This window comes from Frieseomelitta varia, unplaced genomic scaffold (assembly GCF_011392965.1).
Source record: "Frieseomelitta varia isolate USP_RPSP 00005682 unplaced genomic scaffold, Fvar_1.2 scaffold_480, whole genome shotgun sequence".
In the NCBI taxonomy this organism is placed as follows: Eukaryota; Metazoa; Arthropoda; class Insecta; order Hymenoptera; family Apidae; genus Frieseomelitta; species Frieseomelitta varia.
In genome coordinates, this window is record NW_025110235.1 from 232963 (window position 1) to 255370 (window position 22408).

Below are 22408 nucleotides of genomic sequence, written 5' to 3' on the forward strand. Positions count from 1 at the left end.
TAGGTCGATTGAAGCTTGGACCAATTGCGATCTCTCCCGCAAGTACTCTCGTGGAAGAATAAAACACTGGACTCGACTGTCACTTTGTCAAGCATCGTTTGATAAATAATTGTTATCAACTACAAATGATGAATATTACAGGCGTAGAATATAATAATAAATAAAGAATAAGTATATCGCAAAGAATAAATTATATCATGAATTATTGCATGAAGAAATGAGAAGGAGTTCCATTAATCGTACTTTGTTTTCTTGTGCTACTTGTTTTACAATTCTGAGAAGAATATAAGAAGGTTGTATCTGTATAACTACGAAACGTCAACCCTTTCAATCTAAAATCCTTGATTTTCCAGTGATTAGCAAGACCAATTAAAACATAAATTCACCAGGTCTTTGAAACAGCACTTTATAGAATTTTACAAAATAAAATCTTTGCTCTCCTCCTTTAAATTTTCTATCCCACTTATATTGAATTTTCAGCTACTCGAAGGAACGAGTTAACCAAACTGTTCTAATCTCAAACATTCACCATAGAAAATAGTAAATTTCACATTGCACTTGAAGTACCAAACTTATTTCACGACCACAAGTTTTAAGTTTAATATTTAAATTTAATATTTTAATATTTTAAGTTCAATATTTAAATATAACATTTTTATTCCGGATATGAAAAAAAAAAAAACACTCGAAAGAATTAAAATTTGAAGTGAAAAATGGGAAACGGTCCCAAGATAATAGAGGGACTAATGTTCCAGTAACGTTCAATATTCAAAATAAATTAAAATTGAATCTGAAAGGAATAAGAGAGGATCTAAAGATAATGTAAGAATTAATATCTATTAAAAGAGTGTCGGGTAATATTCCATTCGCCGAGGGTTTCGCCACGAAACGGACGTGTTCGCATCGCGAGATGTGCCAATCGCAGGGCCAAGCCAGAGCGTGTGTCATTGATTGACTTCTTAAGTAATAGCCGTGCGTGCTCGCGTGCAGATTGAACTTCGTGGCCGATGAGAAAAACGTTGAACCGCGAGAAACACGCGTGATAAACACGCACCACGTGTAAACTACGCGCGCCAGCAGCAATCAAACTGATTGATCCGTCGATTCCTCGATAATTCACGTGGATCTTGGATCACGAGTTGATGGAATTTGTAGCTGGCTTCGCATGGTAATGCTCGACGCATGGACGACTGTATATTTTTATAGCAATGTAACAATCAGCATTAGTTACAAGTACGATCGAGATTTATTCGGTCTAACGACGCGAATGATTCAATGATGACGGAATATCAGAAATGAATATAGTTGTGTAATAAAAAGTAAACGAATAAAAATGAAACAAGGAAAATTGTAATAAGTTATGGCATACATTATACGTATATAGATGTCTTCTCTTTAATAAAGAAGAAGTAAAGAAGAATTAAATAAAATTAAGTTTGATGTAAAAAAAAAAGGGTTCAGATAATTAAGATGATTAGATTTAGCAAAACTGAGCAAAACTAGAAATAATTATTCATTATTACAAATTATAGATCTCTAAAACTTCTGTTTGAAAAAAGGAGAAAAATATTCCTTTTTTAATGTTTAAAAAAGTAAATAAATAGAAAATTCGTTTCTTCATATAAATCTTAAGAAATAAGTTTTTTCACACACATATATAATTATGTATAAAACGATTTCAAACGAAATTGTGCTAAGTTTTTTTATTATAGTTGTTAATTGGCTGATCACTTAGTTATCAACTTGATTTTCAACACATACAACAACTAACAACACAAGACATATCTTTGTTAATAAGTTTGTTTATACAACGCCGTTTCTTATATCAAACCATGCTTATATATTATATAATGTCTATTTTAAAAATTGCATGCACTTCATCATTTTTATGCACGACATTTGATAGCATGCCTAATTGTTTGTTTGTTCCACAACAATTCTTGCACGATAATAACTATGTGCAAAGCAATATAAGTTAACTAATCATTATGGAATTTCTCTTCATACAATTGTAATAAATTTATCGTTACCTAAATAAATTTTTTGGAGGAATTCTTTCACTTCTTAAAGTGAAAATTAAACTAAAAATTATATTATTTAATTGCTGTTATAAAAATGAATGACAATAAGCAACTTAAAACAATTAAATATTGATAAATAGTAATAAGATTTGAAATTTTCACGACACCATCATATTCATTTCAATTATCTCTTCAAGTATCTTCCAAAAAAATATTCCAAATACTTCAACATTCCAATCAGCTGCATAATTCTCTAAATCCCAAGTTATTTTATAATTTTAATAAACATAACTTCATCTAAAAATAATTTTAATTCAATCAAATAAATGCTAAGCTCAGATGTTGGTTGGAAAAATGCAGATAACAAAGGAGGCAAAGGAAAATGAAAGAGATAAGTACTATTCTCAATTCAAGATGGTTTTATATCATCAGCATCCCTCAGCGTGATTCAATTGCTCAACAACTACTAAGTGTTTCGTGAAGAAAAGTTTAATTATTACATTAACATGCAATTACTGTGCTTTATCTGTCTGAAGTTGACTCAATGATTGATGACACGAGCAAAAGACCGACGCATGCATAATTCTCTTTCAACTGGTTCTTCACTAGTTTTGTTTCTGTACGTCATGGCACATTAAGATACATAATCGTCTGTCCCACAGCCGACAGACAGATGATTATGCAATCGACATTTCCATTTCCTTCCCGACTCCCAGAAAATGTGCATTTGTTCTGTCGCGGCACGATAAACACATTTTTAACATTCAAACGATGAGATTAAAAATTGATTGATGTCTTTATTTTGAAACAATCTTTGAAACTCGTACGAATTTTTTTTTCGCCACTTTATTAAACGTTGAAAAAATTCTAATATTTTGTTATTTAACTGTGTAATGTTCAAGATCATGGTGGATCAAAATCTAGTCATGGAAACAATTTTTCAACACGTTCTTAGAGACGTTTGAATCTTCACAATTTTCGGGAACAAAAGTATCTTTACTTTCCCCCTCCAAAATATTTTTGAAAAGAGAAGCAAACACGACATTATCAAAGTATGTATGTACTTATGCTTTAAAATGTTTGAAACCAAATTGTTATGTAATGAATATATTTCTTAACAAGGTTATAACAGTTTAAAAAATATCGACAATTTTTCATCTTTTGTTCTTCACTCATCTAGTAAACATTTTCATACGCTGTGTAATTATATATATACGTACTAAGTATTCCAGGTCACGTGATGATAATTGCACGTGTAAAAATAAAATGAAAAAATAAGAAACGAAACGATTTTTACGCGTTTTTGTTGGTCTTTTTAACTGTCGTGGTAACTGTAAAAACATTCTAACCGGCTGTATCTCAGTGAAAAATTATTATAGTCAAAAAGCGTTTAACCTGTTAAAGTACAGTGAGCGTAGGTCGTAATTATTGTCGAATCAGTTGGACACCTAAAATGATGGTAGCCCTTTTTCACTCGATTGAATGACACCTGATGTAAATTGAGAGCTTCCTCGTTACGAAATTCTCGGCCTTGCACAAAGAAACGATTTAGTGATATTCGAAAACTTTGTTTGTTACGTCCTCTTATCTATAGAACCTCGTACTCGTTTAGCCTATCGGAAATTGCTCAATTTTAATGGAAAATCATGATAGGAGTGGCTGCTTTTTGTCGTAAAATTGACAAGAGTATATTTTAACGTAGCGTTACGTCGTATTTTGTATTATTTTATAATTATTGAAATTTCTTGAAATGTGTATAAAGTGTTATATGTATATGATTGATAAATAAAATATTAACGAATCTAATTTATATGATCGATAAAATCTACTCGTATGAAAAGTAAAAACAAGAAGAAGATGAACGATTCATACGTTACGAATTAATAAATATCCTCTTATCTGACGATCGGATTAATTTTATTGCACAATGCATTTACTAAAAGAACGCTCGTCATGGTCTTACGATTATCGTAGTTCAATACATAAATATTGATTAAACATTTAAAAATATTATACTCCAGGGATCATAAAAATCCATTTGGTATCTTTCGTTCGTTATATATAGATATTTAAAAACGTCTAAAGAGATCAAAGATGAAAAAGCAAAGATTCTGTTGACCTTAAAATAATTCGTCAGATACTAATTTGTTGGAAGAATAAATTTGAAGAAAACAGGGCGTAGTTAATAATAAAGTAAGAAGTGCAATAATGAAACGTAGTTGCGTATTTGCAAAAATAAGTATCAAAAAAATATAAAGAAATATTAATTGTCAATTGTTTTTAATTTTAATATATGAATCTTGGAAGTAAAATTTTTAAAATTTAATTTTACGTACAATTATCTTAAGCTGATGATTCTCAACGATTCTACAAATTATAAAGTTCTCATTTTCTATCTTAACGTTCGAAGATATATCTGTTGATCTTTCCGTTGAAGTTCAGCTTGGCCTAGAATTGTTTCAAGCGAAAAATTCTACAAACGACAGGATCTTTAATTCGAAGAAAAAGCTCTGGATACAGTTTGACTTTGATGAACCATTCTATACAAAAATTCACTCATATCGTTCTCAACGAAAATCATCTCGAATAACATTGTCAAATCTGAAACTCTCCTAGTAAAATTTTTTAATTTCGAATAACATTTGCCAAATCGTTGCATCTATGTTTTAAATCTGTATCTGTTTTGAAAACACGTTTCCTCCAGGTATGACTTACGAGTATAATCTGAATCGCAAAGACCAATTAACGGTTATCTCTCGATTACCAGTGTAAATGGAACAACGCAGACAAAAGAAAATGATGTGCGTTTGTTTAAACTGATGACAATAAAGAGTTATTCAACGCGAATACCTAAAGAATCGACCTCCTTTGAGAGGAGATTTCTCGTTTTTCCTCGTCGGTTCCACTCCATTTATTCTTCAGCATTGGCTTTCTGGAGTATCTTTTTTTTTTTTATCATTGAGAGGAGAGAATTTTCTGAGAGGAGAGAAAGATAAAAAAATTTGTCAAGATGTCATTCACAGTTTCATTCTTGTCTCACCTTGAAAATGATATCACGTATATAAATACAGTATAGGCACCACACAGTGATTCACAGAGATATTTAAACACTTACTAACGTGAAAAACTTTTACACGTAGGTGTTTCACAAAAATTGAAAATTACCATACAAGGAACATGAGAGAGTTTAAGAGATGAATGACAAGAAAACATACCTTATATATAACAGTTATATATAACAAAATTATATTAACAAGAGCAACGAAAATATAAATTTATAATAAAATATATTTCAGAATATATTACTGTTAATTAAGATGGCAAAGAATGTATTTTAGCATTTACACTGTTTCTATTTTAAACTTTCTTTTGCGTGCTATTGTATTTATTACCAGATTAGAAAAATAATACAACTTGCAATAGCATTGAAAGACACTATAACAAGACTAATCTCAAAGTTCGGTGCATTATGTTTATCTTAAAAAAACACATCAAAAAAGATATTCTCCTGTTATTAGTAATTGGAAAAAACAACAAATTTCTGCCAAAGTCCAAAATAATTCAATCCTTAAAATCATGATTACTAAAGATATTTTCTAAACAAAGATATTAAAGTACTAAAGATATAGTACTATAGAAAGAGTACTAAAGATATAGTACTATAGAAAGAGTACTAAAGATATATTCTGTACAGAGACTTACATAGAAAAATATAATAAAAACAAGATTAATCGCGAAATGCAGCAAATAGAAAGGAATTGAACGCGTACAAAAAGGTACGATAATAATAGGAAGCAGATGAATGCCAATTGCAAATTAGTGGCTCATTCTTCGATTCATAGCAGCGTGTACAGCTGATTAGGATGGCAAAAGGGCAAAGGGAATTATGCTTTTAAATCAATTACCTCTTTAATGCGATTCTTGACACGATTATGATGCTTGGTATAGTTACGTGATCTTTGACTTGATCGTAATTTTTTTCAATACAATTCAACTTGCTTTTAAATTGAACCGATAGTTCAAAAACGAGTCATATAATAGATCCATCACTTACTTCGTTATGTCATTACAGACATTTCTAGAACGCTATTATTAGAACGTATAATTTTCGAACTCGATAATTTCCCACGTTTCACCACTCTTGTCTAACGTTTGGTTTCGCAACGATGCTTTCGAAAAAGAAAATATGTACTTTTTTTAACGAGGAGGGCAGAAACAGAATGTTACTTTTGTAAAATGCTGAATAAAAATTTGTCAACTTCTCTACATATTAAAATTACTCGCATTGTATTATATATACTACAGCAAATAAAAAAAACTCACCATTTCAATAGGCCTGGTAATTTCCTTCCCCTGTCCCTCTATCGAGCGCAGAAACGACAAAAATAACAGGATTACATTCATATTTATTTCACAATAAATAAAAATCAATCTCAATTTTTTTAAATGTTCAGTAAAAAGAAAAAAAAGAGAAAAAAAAGCGAAAGTAGCTGAGAAGGAAACAACGAGAGTTTATTTTAAATTCACCTTCATCGCCGTCGTTATAATCCACTGCGAGAGGCACAAATACCGACAAATCTCAATTGTTTTAAATGTTCGATAAAAAGAAAAAAAAAAGAGAAAAAAATAGTGAAAGTAGCTGAGAAGGAAACAACGAGGGTTTATTTTAAATTCACCTTCATCGCCGTCGTTATAATCCATTGCGAGAGGCACAAATACCGACAAAGTCTTTCTTTTAAATAACCCATCCCGTATATGTCCAATAACAGCGCCTGTACAAATGGCGCCCAATAAACACAAAAATAACCGACGTCGGATATGTAATTTGTCGAACTTCCGTTGCAATGACACGCGGGGCAAGTTCGATAACGTGGCGCCCCGTCGAACATCAAGAATTCGCGTTTGCACCACGTGCAACCAGGAAGAAACGCGTCGCCCCGAGCCAGAACATCTCTCTCTTTCTCTTTCTCTGGCTAGAATTAGCCTTCCTATTGGCCTGACTTTGATCCATCCATGCTCTTAATGCACACCCAACGCGTACATAGGTGTTTTTAATTAACATTTTGTTGAATGTTGAAGACGACTCTCGTCCTCTCCTAAATATACTTGATCTCCGTGTTGCATGCAGCGTTTACGTTTTCAATTGCAGTTGTTAAATCATCAAAACTGCTAGGTGGTTCGTCTCTCATTAACTTAGGATTGTTAAAAAGCTCTTCGTAACTTTAAATCGATGGAGTTCATTTCATTCAAAATTTAGAAACTTTAAATTGATAGGAATAGCGTTTTTTTTTTTTTTATTGTTAGCTCTGAATGGCTCTGAATTGGCAAAATAAATTTTTTTATTGATTTTGATTTACTGGCGAGTGACTTTTTATTGAATTTATACTATTGTATAAATTAATTTTAAATTGCGTTAAGCGAGAAAGTTCTTTTTTATTAAGTTCAATAACGCTTACAATATCGCAAGTTAATTTGATTGCCTATATTTTTTTTTTTTTTTCAATTTTTTGATTATTCAACAGAGATGTATGATAGTATTCACAAGTCTCATATTTCACTAGACTTCACTAAGTTTTCAATTTAAAGCGAACTACTACATCATTATCCTCTTGATAACAATTTCCAACAAATTTTTGTGAATATTCTTTGGCGAGCATTAGTTATAAAGGGAAAGCATATCTACTGTCACGTTTAATTGCGATTGAGCTGCGAGTTGCGTTCCTTGCAACAAAACGCAAGAAAATTTTAGAACCAAGAATAAAACAAGATGCTCTTTTAGAAAATCATGTTATTTTAAGATCAAAAGCGGCGCGACGCATACGAAATACATATGCCGTTTATGAAACACCGTATATAACTATTTACATTGATCATTGGCGGGCACGAGTATTTGTCCAACGTTTGCGCAGTATTCGGCTATCTTAAATCATACTACGCATTAGATGCGTCGGATCGTAAATCACTCTTGTTACTGAAACGATAAGATTTTTAAAAAATTGCCCAGCCATTAAGAATGTTACCTATTTACGTCGAAAAAAATGTTATGCAATTTCACTCAATATTGCGAGAATATTTCGTCCAAGAAAAACCGATGCAATATATAAATATACATGTATAATGTAAATATATGTGTATCTATATTACACATATATTATATGTTAATCATTATGTATTATACGTACATGCAGAAATTTTTTATAATCACTACTAATCATGGCTAATAAAAGAAAATGAAATGAAAGAAATTTAACAACGACTGTATATAAATTGAATACCGACATGCTCGACACAGCGGATATGATACGCAACAGGAAATGTTATAATATTCCTGAGAATATATTGTCAGCTGTTCCTAAAGAAATCTGCCAAAGTTGATTCACAGAATCGATAATCACAACAGTAAATTCTACTTGCCGTATAATCTACCCTTCTTTATTTCTGTAATTGCAGATTCCATCACATTGAAAGTTAATTTACCACGACGATGGATTTTCTTTTTTTTTCTTAGCAATTCAAACATTCTTTGATACTAATCGTCAAAGAATGTATCCGACCATCAGCTTATAAACGTGATGAAGTGAGAACAGGTCAACTACTAATCAACTCCACTTTTTATCAATTTCTCAATTTCATTACGCAAGCACACGATTAACGTTCCGATTCTCAAAAAAGCAAACTGACTTACATCTTACGAGTTCATTTGCGACAGAAAAATGACACAATCGAATAGTAAATTTTAAGGTAAATTTGAAAGATGGTATTTAAAATGTTGGTCGCTTCTCTCTGCTGTTTATTAATGTGGCTCGTGGTTGATTACGAAATTGAACGAAAAGAAAATTCGAAAGGGAAGTACTTTAAAGATAACATTAAAATAATCAAATTGTTAAGTAATCAGTCAGTTAGCTTATCGATCTTGTTGATCTAAAAAAATTTTCTCTTAGGAAGGAACGATGACAATCATCTATACTAAGTCATCAAAATCCACCATAATCAAAGAAACGTTGTCGCAGTACTATCTATCTATTTATCAATTATGATTTATTAGATATAAATTCAACGAAGAATACGTGACATCTGTTACTTGTTTCACATTTACATCTGAATTTATTAACTTATTCCACGATTACTAGAGACAAATGATTTTCGTTCATTGCTTATAAATAATTTATAATAGTTTAGTTTAATATCCATTGTCGACTTAAAATATTTAAAAATCTTCGGAGAGAGTCTGTAAAGAAAAATAAAATGGAAAATAATGAAGCTACTGAGAGAGATTCAAATCTGATTTAATAAGACGATGTGAAAACATCTGTGGATTTCCTCTGACGAACGAATTGCAACGCACTTTCCATCATTGATAGGAAACATCCGGAGAGTGAACGTAATAACAGAACGTGAAGGAAACAGGAGAGGAATGAAACACCAGCATTGACCGACCCAGTTACTCAGACAGAGGAATTCCATTAAAGATGCTTTCGAAGCAGAGGCAACATTCCTATTTTCGCTCGTTCGCGTACTAAATACACGTTTTCATCGAGCGCGAACCGAATCAATTGCATCACTGCCTCGTTACGATCGACTACGATAGGATTTCGAGGACGAAGTTCAGAAAAAAACTCCTTCTGTATCGATTAAACTAGAAAAACGACCAACTTCAGTGGAGGCTGAAGCAATGATTTAATCTTTATTTCATTTAATTTAATTTAACAATTGAAGGATATGCAAGAAGAAGGAGACACCTTCACATTTTACACATCGTTTGTCACATATTTCATTTAAAAAAATATGATTCTTCAACTAAAGTTGAAAACTCGTTTAAAGAAATATGATTCTTCAACTAAAGTTGAAAACTCGTTTAAAGAAATATGATTCTTCAACTAAAATTGAAAACTCATTTAAAAAAGTATGATTCTTCAGCTGAAGTTAAAAACTCGTTTAAAGAAATATGATTCTTCAGCTAAAGTTGAAAACTCATTTAAAGAAATATGATTCTTCAGCTAAAGTTGAAAACTCATTTAAAGAAATATGATTCTTCAGCTAAAGTTGAAAACTCATTTAAAGAAATATGATTCTTCAGCTAAAGTTGAAAACTCATTTAAAGAAATATGATTCTTCAGCTAAAGTTGAAAACTCATTTAAAGAAATATGATTCTTCAGCTAAAGTTGAAAACTCATTTTAAAAAATATGATTCTTTAACTAAAGTTGAAAATTCATTTAAAGAAATATGATTCTTCAACTAAAGTTGAAAACTGATTTAAAAAAGTATGATTCTTCAACTAAAGTTGAAAACTCATTTAAAAAAGTATGATTCCTCAACTAAAGTTGAAAACTTATTTAAAGAAATATGATTCTTCAATTAAACTGGTAGCTTCAACTAAAAGTATTAATATAAATATCAGCTCATTTTGTAGTACATTTGAAGTAACGCGTGATTTTTAATTGCTCTTTTGTTTGTTACTATTAAAATTATCTGAAAACGAGGTAACTCCTTATTGCAGTAACTCCTACAATTGTGAAAACTGATGTATTGATTTAATTAGTGATGAAAACTTATCAACTTTGGTTAGCGTAGTTTAAAATTGAAGATAAACAATTTAATTGTAATAATTTAATTTGAATACAGTTTTTTACGTTCTTAGATAAATCACTAATCGTATTACAGATAGAACCATGTAGAATGGCATCAATATCGTGACGAAGATTTTTTTATGGATAAGCACACCGAATATCAATTTGATAACAGAATTCGTAGCACGATATCTACCAATAGTTGTAGGCCGTCGAGAGGAAAATTACCGATTTCTTACTTTTTGTAATCAGAGAGTCGAGACTGTCCGAAAAAAGATATTATTGTACATCCATGGACATTGACCGATGCAAGTTTCAGAAACAAGAGACCGATAAGAAATTAGGATAGCACCGTGATACACTTTATCTAGTTAAACTCGTTACTTCGTCACGATTATTTCACCATTACGACTGAATCTCACACGTTATCTCACACATTATCCGATCAAGCGGAGTATCAAGCACTCCAAAAGGCAACAGGAAGTTATTATGAGAGAGCCTTGAATGTTAATACGGCGATAAGTAAAAAAAAGAACAAATTTTCCACGTTGCAAAGCGAGCCGCGGACAAATTTTACGGCTTACTAAACATTAGAAACAACATTCACTTTTCTAACTCTTCGTTGGATCTAGTTGGATCTCTTTTACGATCGTTTGAGCATACAAGTAAATTTTGACTCTCGATTGAGAATTTCAAATTTCAATTGTTATTAACGAGATCTCTTTAATTCTATATTATATTATATATTATATTATATCATATTATATTATATTATATTATTTTAAATTATATTATATTATATTATATTATATTATATTATATTATATTATATTATTAATTCTATTCTATATTATATTATCTACTAATAAAATAGAGTCGGAATTTTTTTCAGTTTTTTTTGGAACATTAGAAAAATTGCAAACAAGGATAATATACCATAGTATGTTAGACAAGGGCATTATCGATTGAAATTACGACTCTTTCCAAGTTTAAAGGAAATCCAACTGATAAAGAAATTAACGCGAAAAAGAAAGAGAAGAGATGCAAAGAAAAAGAGAACTCGAGAATGAACCTAATTTCTAAAATACTAGATTAGTACATAAGATATCGGTTTAAGACTTGAAACAAGCAACATCGATCAAAATCGAACGTTGCTGGATTTATGATAGAACAACAATATAGAAGGACGTCATCGTTCAAAGCTGCGAAAAAAAGAAAAAAGAAAAACAGAAAAAGTAAAATCAATGGAAGGAAATGAAATTCAGTAATCCTGTCGATTTGCAACAGGCATCGATCGATGCAACATTGTCATAAATAGGATCAGGAAATTGTACGTGCCTGTAATTATACTTGTTATCCTTGGATAAGAGGCTATCGGAAAAACTTACGTTCTCTTTTGCTTATTCAAAACTGTGCAAAGTTGTAACGAGCTCCGTGAACACGGCGCAATATAAAACACGTTTCTAGCACGTGCCACGATGCTTCGGCCAAGATTATTCAAATGTCACACGTTTCATCGCCAAATTGTCCGTCAATATTTGACATCGGTCTCCTTCTTAACTAACGTTAGAATCACTGAATTACGACGTACATGTACGAAACTTTGTTATCAGAGAAATTACAATCTAAGAAACAGAGAGTTTTAAATACGGCAAGGCGAAAGACTAAATGTAATAAAGAAAAATTTAAATATAATATATTACAAAGTTTGTAGTACAACAAAGAGTACCTTTTACTCATATGTTTTACGAAAAATCATTCAGATCTCTAGAAATGTAAATTTCTATGTTTTGATTGTTAATTGATCATTGTGGTGGTTCTAGTAGTGAATAAGCAAAACGATTGAATATCTCTTGCAAGATTGCAATTTTATTGAAATCTGAACGTCAGATGACGAAATATTGGAATTTTTTGAATTTTTATTGATTAATTCTAATGCTCAAAGTTTAAAAAAAAGGATGAAAAAAAATTGTTGCAAGTTTCAAGAGATCATTGTAAATGAGAATCTTCAATCTTCGAGACTATGATGGATTTAGTCATAAATAAAATTTCTCAGTATTTTTACGTATGTGTGAATTCTTACAACCTTGCAAAGAATATTTTTCCATTTGATATACGATGTTAAAATATCTTGGAAAAAAACAAATTCAGGATGATGAAAACAAAAGTTTTACGTTTTAACAAACAATATAACAATAAATAGATTGTTATATTGTTTAAAGTATTGACAATTTTTGTAAAATTGACTCCACGAAAACAATTCATATTTGCCCGGAATAGTGATGATAACAAGATCGTAAAATTTGTTTTTGGGATGCCAAAACATTCTTTTCCTTTGTATTAAGAAATTTTATTTTTTTTCTTTGTTAAAAATCCACACGTTCAGTTTTGCTCCATTACGCGTTCAAGTATTCTTGAAAATTAATTAATTCAAGGATCACTGATGCAATTCCAGATAAATACCCAAAAATCTTTATCTGCAGCTACGTTTTGAAATTAAATATCAATAATGGATATCACGTTTATCTTAATTGCCGCAGCTTTGTCAAGTAAAGTTGCAATTGTGATAGAAGATAGAGTTTAAAAAGCGCTCGACAATTTCGAATTAACATATCAATAAAATCGAGTGTCGTTACTGGGAAAACATATCACAAGATCGTCACGATTCTGTTATCAAGAAAGACACCTTGACTCACGATCATCTGATAATTTCGCTTCGAATGTCAGAAGGATGTCTTTCCGACGATTACGTCAACAACGAACTTTAATTGTAATAAGATTGTAGGTGCAAAATGAATTGAAAATATGGAACAAAATGTGAAGCTTTCTTCTTTTTTTTTTTACGTTAAATTTAGAATTAACGTTTAAAGTTATAGAATGAATTTAAATCGAAATGAAATTAAAAATCCTCTAAATATCCTACTTAATAAATTGTAGACGTAATAATAGTAACTCTAGCTTACAGAAGAGGAACAATTTTTTGCTTTCAAAACTTAATTAATGCTCTTTAGATTTACTATGTAAATCTTCAATAAAATGTCACCCAACTTCATTATTGTATTCTGATATTGTACTTATTGAACAGTATATTATCAGTGAATATTTATTGAACAGTATATTATTAAATTACACTGGATAATTATTTATTGAATAATCCCAACCCGTTAAATAGCAGTTTTTGAGACACCTCTTCGAACAAGACAGCGATACAGAAAAAAAAAAAAAGAAATTGTACAGAATCGTAAATCTCGAATGTAAACAGAAGTCATGTTCATGAATGATGCAAACAGCTAACATCAACAGAAGATCATAACTTCGCTGATTTGATCGCTTAAGCAAATTTCACGCGACGCGTGTGTAGTTTAATTACATGTGAAATGCAGGCACAGAGAGGCTAACTTTATAGACAGAACGAAATGGCTTAACAAGCGTGCAAAGAAGAGCGCGTATTCTTCAGACGTTCAAAAACATTCCTTTGACAATTTTAATTCATCAGAGTCGGTGTCATTCAAGCCCACGGTCGGGTTTCAGAGATCGAGACCTTGGCAGAATTATAAGTCATTGCCCGATAAATGTATCGAAATGTACGGTGAGAACACGATCTTGAAAGGCGAACATCGAAGCAAAATCAACCCCGAGACATTAGATGAAAACTTCTCATTCATTTTCATCTCATTCATTGTCACTTGTGAAAAGTGATAGGGCTATTCGTCATCTGTGCTAACTGGCTTTTTGTTGCGAAATGATTAAAATTATTCAATGATATATTAAGTTTTGACAAAATTATATTTCTCAACTGTTACTTTCTATTTCGGTATGATGTCAACGAGATTACGTGGTACGTACAGATCTTTTAATTGAAGGATGTTTTATCTCTGTGTGACAGATAAATTTAAATGAGAAATTGAAATTTTTATTTCAGTATTCCATTTGATATGACAATGGTAGAGAAATGTAACAAACGTGGAACGATCTCCGATCTTCCTGAGAGTTACGATCAACCCTCCTCGAGGGTTAAAGAAGAGATAGAGTTTGAACTGTTCCTGTTCCATTATACATTTTTTTTTTCTTTTCGAGAAAAAAAAAAATTGTCAAAGGATTGTCTCAGAGTTCTTCGAGAATAAATTTAAAAATTTCAATCTCTCTCTTGGCTGGCTTCACGCGATGAAACGAAAGCAAACAGAAAGCAACAATTTATCCTTGCAACCGCGTCGTCCCTGGCTATAAATCGGTTTATTTAAAACGCTGTCTGAATCAAACCGAGCAACAGGCCCAACCGATGCTATTTACCTCGCGTGATTTACCCTGACAAGCGTTCCTCGTACGAAAAATAATTGAACTCTGGTCTGCACTCAATCAAAATCGATTAGAACGTCGTTGCTTGGTATAAAGGAGTTTATTCTTGTTTATTAACGATGTTCAACGTCGTGTTCGTAATATTTGTAATTTGCCGTTAAGCAAATATATATAAGCATTTGCTTTCAAAAGAATTTGAAATTATAGAAACGCACAGAATGCGCGTAACATCAAACATTTTGCTTCACTTTTAATCAAGTTCAAGGCTACATTAGGCTTTCTATCATCTACCAGAACAATTTCCACTATGAAAATATTACGAAACGTAAAGCCTGATAAAGAAAGGAAGTTCCATAGAAAAATAATGTACGCAGGTGTTTTTTTTTTTTACATTCAGCTACAGTATTGGAACATTTTATGGCGGGAAATTAGAAAACATTGTAAATATTAAAGTTTAATATTCGCGCGAATGAAGCCTCGATAAACCACGTGTAAATAGTAAACATTAAGAAAAAAGACAGGCTTAATTTTTCCTTTTGCACAAAGCCTTTCAAGAAAACTTATCTTAATCACCTTGACCATTATCAAACAAATAACAATAATACTATTTCTCGATTTAAGACAATTTAAATCGATTTAAATTAATTTTTAACCACAAGGAATTCTGCGATTAAATCCAATTTATCTGTTTTTAATGCTCTTTATCGAAGAACACTGAATCTCATTTTATAATCATTCGCTTTTGTTAGTTATTTTCCTATTAGCCATGTTAGGGACATAGAATCGAATAGGGACATAATTAGTTTAGTGATAAAAACTGCCAGTATTGGAACATCGATTGAATGCTTTTTCGTTGCCTTCGATTCTTTTATTCTAAATCTATCGTTTCATACAAATGCAAATTGAAATTGTTGAAATTACAACTGTTCAACAGGAGAAATTACAAGATTTTTGAATGGAACATTATAACCTACAACACGCAGCTTGTCAATTATCAAATACTATTACATATCTATTATAACCTTCAAATTGTAACTTGACAATTAGTCAAGGTGTCACGTAACAAAATTTCATTTCAGAAAAGAAAATTACACACGTAACTTGTCATCTTGCTGTATACACTGATATTATTATGGTCTATGGTATTTATATATATATAAGGGGAATGATCGTGTACTCACTTTCTCGTGGTCAATTCAAAATATCCAGATAGAAGAACGGGTGTACTGGTAACCCATAGATGGTAGCGGTTGTTCGTCCGGTCCGTGAACACGTGCAACGGTCGGCTGCTTCCGCACGACTGAAACGAAGTCGCGCTACTGAGAACACTCGAGCCAACCACCAAAGACTCTCTTGCTTAGAGCTGCTCCTTAATACTCTTTAGTGTTGTTGCCCGTCTCCTGGTCGGTGTCATTCTGAGCTCCTCTCATCATTAGCGAAGCGCTCACGGTCCCTGAATTTCACCCATTCTCACACACATGCTTATCACCATTCCCGGAGTCGACGAAGACGGTCAACCGCTGGAAAATTAGCTTCCGGGACACCTTGGCAAAATCACGGTTAGATTTCTTCCGCGTCTATGCGCTCCCGGCTCGCGAGCACGCCCGAATAGATTGTCGATCGATCGAACGTATCGATCGCGTCGATACTGCACTCTGCCTCGAATTTGATTTGAATTTCGCCGACGACTCGAGAAATTGAAGAGTTAGAGATGTTAGGGAATTGTTAAAATTGGGGGAAGTTAAATTAGATTTTGAACCTCGCTGAAATATGGGAAATTTTTTGAAGGTTAGAAAAATCCAGTCAACGTTTGCAAATCACGTGCAAAAGCGTGAGACATTTTTAATTGAAACCGACTTGCGCAAATGTCCTTTTTTTTTTAGACAAAGCTTTCATAGAACAACTTAATCGTTATTATATGATCACTGTAATATAACAATTTTTACAATGTGGAATAACGAAAAGATAAAACTGATATAAACTATTTTTAATGAGAAGTGACATACACTGATTTACTTCTAAGCTCGTATACGTAATTTATTATATTATAATATAATATAAGAGCTGAGCTATTATACGTAATTCAGAAAATAAACTAAAATAAATGTGAACAAATCAAATGTAACACATTGTAACAAACAATAACAGATGAAGCTCTTCAAACTTTCGACTTGTAGTTCCTTAATTTTTATATAAAAATAGAGTTAATCGATGAGGAATCAAATTAGCATATAGTGAAAAATCATTACTGCTAAAAATTCTTTGAATTCATGAACACTTTTGTCGATGTCATAAACCAATTATATATTTAGTAGGTACTTCCGGTAGGAGTAAAAAACTTTAAGGACAAACTATATATGTAATAGAATCAACAATTCTTCGACCTCCAAAAGCATCTTTTTAGTTGGTTCAATGTTCGTCTGAGCTATTGCATGCGAAATAATCATGCTGAATTACCATTTTGCGTGCGAGTAATAACTAATCCAAGTTCGTATTACGTTCTTATCGTGTAGATATTACAATGCCTTTAAGTATTGTCAGGACAGCATCGCGTGTTCAGATCTAGCATTTATTAAAAAATTGAATAATAGAAAAAAATTGTAACAACTGCGAGCTAATCATTACAAAGAATCGTCGTTCCTCTCTCCTTCCGTTTCATTTATTAAAAAATATTCGGGACGATATGATTGAAAAATTTTGAGTTTCAATCGATTTTAATCTAAAGACTCGCCATTTTTTCAATTCTACTTGTCCACTAACCATTTTTGTCTTCTTTCTTTGTCCGCATCCTTCACACCATTTACATCCTCCACACAATTTAATTGCTTTTTTCTGTAAGAGCGAAAAAATATCTTTTTCTCAACGTTCTTTTCGTTTCCTAATTGTTGCACCTACTTGGTAAACATCTGCGATAAAAGAGTCAAACTGGTTGCTTGTGTCTAACGAATTTATCGGTTATCATTGATCGTATCTGTTTAATGAAAAATGTGTTGAATTGTATCTTCATGTATTTAATGTGCGGGTTATAATAGGTAGGACGAGGTTGTATATATATATATATATATGTAACATTTTTATGGGTGCGGAACGACCTTAAACTCAACCAGCTATGGACGAATGCATGAGTACTTATGCATGACATGTTTCCTTTATTCCTGACACTTTGATTGTTCACTACGTCGTCGGAATCTAACGGGCACTATGTTGAAACGGAGACTAAGATATCTAACAATGAAATAACAACTGCTTGTTGCGAACTATTTGCATTTATAGAAAGTTTATAAGCACAGATAATTATATTATATAATTATCATTCAACAAATTAACAAATATTTTGTTTCTTAAAATTATACGAATTTACATAAATAAAAGTCTCGTTGCAGTATGTTATTTTCATCTTACGTAACATTCAGTTTTTCAGAATAAGAAATTGAACAAAATTTAAATTATTTAATACATTTCTAATAAATTGGATAGATAAATGATTAACTTACTGTAAAATAATTACTCGAATATAGACGATGAATGTTTCTTAATAATTTTTCGCAAACTATCGATCTCAATAGTTTAATATAATTTAGCTACTGATTGTCTGATTATAACTTTATCACGCAGATTTAATAAATTGATTTCGTTGAGAATTTTACCAATATTATCGATATATAGATCCGAAAATTCATTCTGCTTCTTCTGTCGTTTACATTTTATCAGTGAAAACATTGCGCACGAGTATATTCCATCATGGAATATTCTGCTGTTATTCGTTAAAAGTAATTATATAAAAGTAATTATCATTCACGCATCAATCATTCGATAGATTAATGTTACGATTTCAAATGATAATAGTCGACTCGCATATATACTTTTATTGATAACATTGAATAATGCAAATTTTTCACTTTTAACATGTAAACGGTGAAGTCGTTATGCATCATTGTTAAATGAAATTGTTTTCATCCACCTATTTCAAATTCGATTTCGCAATTTATTTCAGGTCCAGTATTTTTTACATACGCTAGCTTATGAAAATAATTGAACATAAATCATAAATAATCTATAATGAAACATTTTAAAATTTCATTAACATAAGAATCAATAAGAGTTCCAATATTTTTGTGATGCTGTATACGCGAACATACGAATATTGAACCATTCTTCAGAACATGTTGAAATATTCTTCCGAATCTTTTACGATCTAGAATCTAGAAAGTGCTAGAAGATCAAAAAATGTTCGAGCTTCGTACAAAAACACAGCTGCTTTATCTTTCTATCTTCATTCTATCTTCTGGGCGAAAAATTTCCATTCCGATGACGCATTATTAGTTGTTGTTCGAATTGAGTTGAACTAATGAAATTCCTTGTCTGCTATTATCGAACTGTATATTTGTACAAATAGGGCTGTTAATGGAAAAATTCTATGGGAATTTCTTGACGCCTTTTATCTTGAGAATTAGTTCGATATCAATCGTCTTAAAGAACAAAAGGTGTGTATCTCTAATTACGATCGCTAATTTAATAACTAGAAAATTGTGCAATACACTATAAAATGGTTATTTCCTTTTGTTGTTAATAGAAACATTATAGGGCAAAGATAAATTTGAGAAAAAAGAAAAAACACAAAGAAAATAAAAAATAATGTAAAATCTTAAAAAATCAATAAATTATATATATTTTCGTGATGAACATTTCACGTACCAACATACGTATTTCGTTCATAATAATTGAAACCCTTATATAATAGATTTGCTATCAAATCAGCCGATATGAAAAGAGAAAGAATGCATAATTCCACTCTTTGCAATATATTAAGAAAAATTCATTGATCATTCATTGAGTCCACGAATCCCATAGAAAGAACGACTCACACTCATAAACATCGAAAACGATGTGGAAAATTTTCCACAACGAAATTTTTCCTGAAACAAGCTGAACTGAAAAACAATGACTAATACACGCTAATCATTTGCCTCCGACATTGTTATTTTATGTAAATTCTTCACACAATCATCTCAATCAAAGTGATAATTCGTGGTAATGCTATTTCCCTAGTTCCTGTTCATTTATTTTATTTATACATCACGTTATACAAGAAATAAGAAGATAAACGATTATAAGACACTTCGTGTCTTTAGGCTTCTATTTAGAGAGTGATGCCGAGATGCTCACTCTTGGAAGAGAATCTAAAATAACTAGGCCTTTTGCTGGCTTCTGGTCAGTGACCGACAGGTTTCACGATCTCTGATAATAGAGAAAAGAAAGATATTTCAATTATATAAGGATAATCTATTCTTTCCCATTGATATCATTCCATTTCGATGATTTCATTGAAACAAACAATCTATCATAAACTTATCCCGAGATCAATGGTTTGCTAAAACAAATATGTACATATTCATATCCAGATTTTTGGAAAAATTTCATTGAAACCACGTGTCACTAAAAGAATTAATCAATTTAAGCTAATAATTGAATTGTAAAAATTATCTTTTATAAATTTGTCAATTTTTCAATTATGAGTGTTTTATCTTTGAAAATACATAAATTTGAAAAATTAATAAGAAAGAAAGAATTATTGTGTAGGAAAATTTAACACCAGATGCGTTCCTTTTTTTTTAGAAAAGACATTTTTAATAAGTATAGCAAGTACAGATACATACAATTTTAATTGTTTAGAAAGCAAATATAAACAGCATACACACAACCATCACGCAGCTATCATAAACTTAGTTTAGTTTTATTAATTGAAATTTACAAATATTTAAGCCACATTTATTCATGAAAAAATAATATAGAAAATGAGATAGTAAGATCTATATAAAAAGTATATAAAAGTATTAAAAAATGTATTGTATCGAAACAGCAAATTTCATTTTTGTTCGATTTCAAATATTTTATCATTCAAAGTAAAAAACATTTGCTTTTTTCTTTTTGTTTGTTTGTTTCACATTTAATATATATCAGTAGTAATATATATCAGCAGATGTTAATAAATGTAATATAGAAGTAACTATACAACATAAAATAAATTATTTGAACAAAAAAAGCACATATGTTACATCATATGTAATAAGTTACAATGCTGCTGCATCACTATTAGCAAGAGCAAGAACTGTAAAGCACATTTCTTCTGGATCACGAGCCATATATTCTTTACAAACGCGTGCTGCGTCTTCTAACAGTGTTTCTGGACTAGTTGGACCATGATTAATAGGAGGAGATTTACGTCCATCTAAGAAAATCCCATACATAAAATATATGTGTATAGATATGTTATAACAATTGCATTTACTATAAATAGCACTACTTACCTAATTCATATAAAATTCCATTTTTGTGTACAAATGCTACAAAATGATGATACACTTGTGCTTCATCACTTGGTACCTATCGAATAATTTCGATTAATACTCATTTCTATAGATATACAAAAAATAGAATTATACCTCTGTTTGACCTTCTTGTGCTACATCTTTATGAGTGATACTAATGCCATCTGACTCCATCAAAAGTTTTCCACATTCCACAAAAGAAAGATTCTTTGCCTTATCTAGGAAGGTTTTTAAAAAACCATTCTGAAGATCTATGCTGCAAAAATAAATTAAATTATCTATAATACATAAGATCTGTTCTAAAATAAATTAACTTTCTGTACTTTTATTGAAATGCCTACATGTCTCGATTATTGCCAACACTGTGGATTAATGCAATTGTACCACAAGCATTATGAATATACTGTTTCATATGAAAAACTTCTGTATCTTCACAAGTGCTTGCATCTTCCTTTTTGTCTTCTAAGCTCTCATCTGAATATAAATGATCTCTGACCTAAATCATATAAAATATTTACACATATTGTGATGCATGATCTTAAATAAATGTAATAATATAATCTTAATTTTGATACCTCTTTAGATAAAGGATAAAGTAAAATAACAGCAGCGACTGGTTTAGGTACAAGTGCTAATAAATCAGGTTCTAGGCCGTAAACATCAACCACAGACCAATCTTTCGATACACCTAATTTATGTAAAAACTGTAAAATAAATTTTTTAAATATAATTTTTCAGTAATTGTAAAATCATCAACAGATTTACTTTATAATAATAAAAATAAATCATTTAATACTTAAATAGATATGTTGTAATTGTCGTTTTAATAAATTGAAAAACTTTAAAAAACATTTGTAACATTATCAAAAAGTTGAAAGTCATCGTAATGGAAAATCACGGCGGCTTACCTTTGTCATAACCTAAAACAAAGATGAGAATTATTTTAATTTGTATAAAAAAACATAATGTTATTTAATTTTAATACTAATAATGATGAAAATCCTTACCTCTGGATTAGATTCCATCGGTATCCAAGACGGCATGGTGAATTTTGTCAATTCTAAGAGATATCGGCAAATTAGAAGTTTAACACTTTAATCTTTTAGTTTATTGTAAATACTTTCCAAATTTTTATCAAGGCAGTTACAATAGATGCCAGAAATTCACAAAAGCGTGTTTACGCTGTTTTGCAA

General features: G+C 30.9%; 2 protein-coding genes across 5 annotated transcripts in view; both read right to left on the reverse strand.

The window, feature by feature from the left end:
* LOC122532886 (proton-coupled amino acid transporter 1) overlaps positions 1-16437 on the reverse strand; it is a 31355-nt gene extending 14918 nt beyond the window's left edge. For 2 of the 4 annotated variants that reach the window (XM_043662044.1, XM_043662043.1), the window contains exons 1-2: positions 6698-6737; positions 6345-6382 (exon numbers count right to left, since the gene is read on the reverse strand). In XM_043662044.1, the coding sequence (XP_043517979.1) occupies positions 6345-6382; positions 6698-6722 (63 nt within the window). In that variant the 5' untranslated portion in view covers positions 6723-6737. Of the gene's footprint in view, positions 1-6344; positions 6383-6697; positions 6738-16067 lie in introns of those variants that run through there. The other 2 variants (XM_043662045.1, XM_043662046.1) reach the window with 2 other exon arrangements.
* Positions 16438-20861: 4424 nt separating this feature from the next.
* Positions 20862-22362, reverse strand: LOC122532877 (ubiquitin carboxyl-terminal hydrolase). The gene is made up of 7 exons (XM_043662034.1): positions 22223-22362; positions 22124-22135; positions 21791-21919; positions 21557-21711; positions 21330-21471; positions 21195-21270; positions 20862-21115 (listed from the first exon to the last, which is right to left on the reverse strand). Exons 1-7 carry the CDS (start codon positions 22256-22258, stop codon positions 20958-20960), a joined length of 708 nt encoding a protein of 235 aa, XP_043517969.1. The 5' UTR covers positions 22259-22362; the 3' UTR covers positions 20862-20957.
* Between the last annotated feature and the right edge of the window lie 46 nt (positions 22363-22408).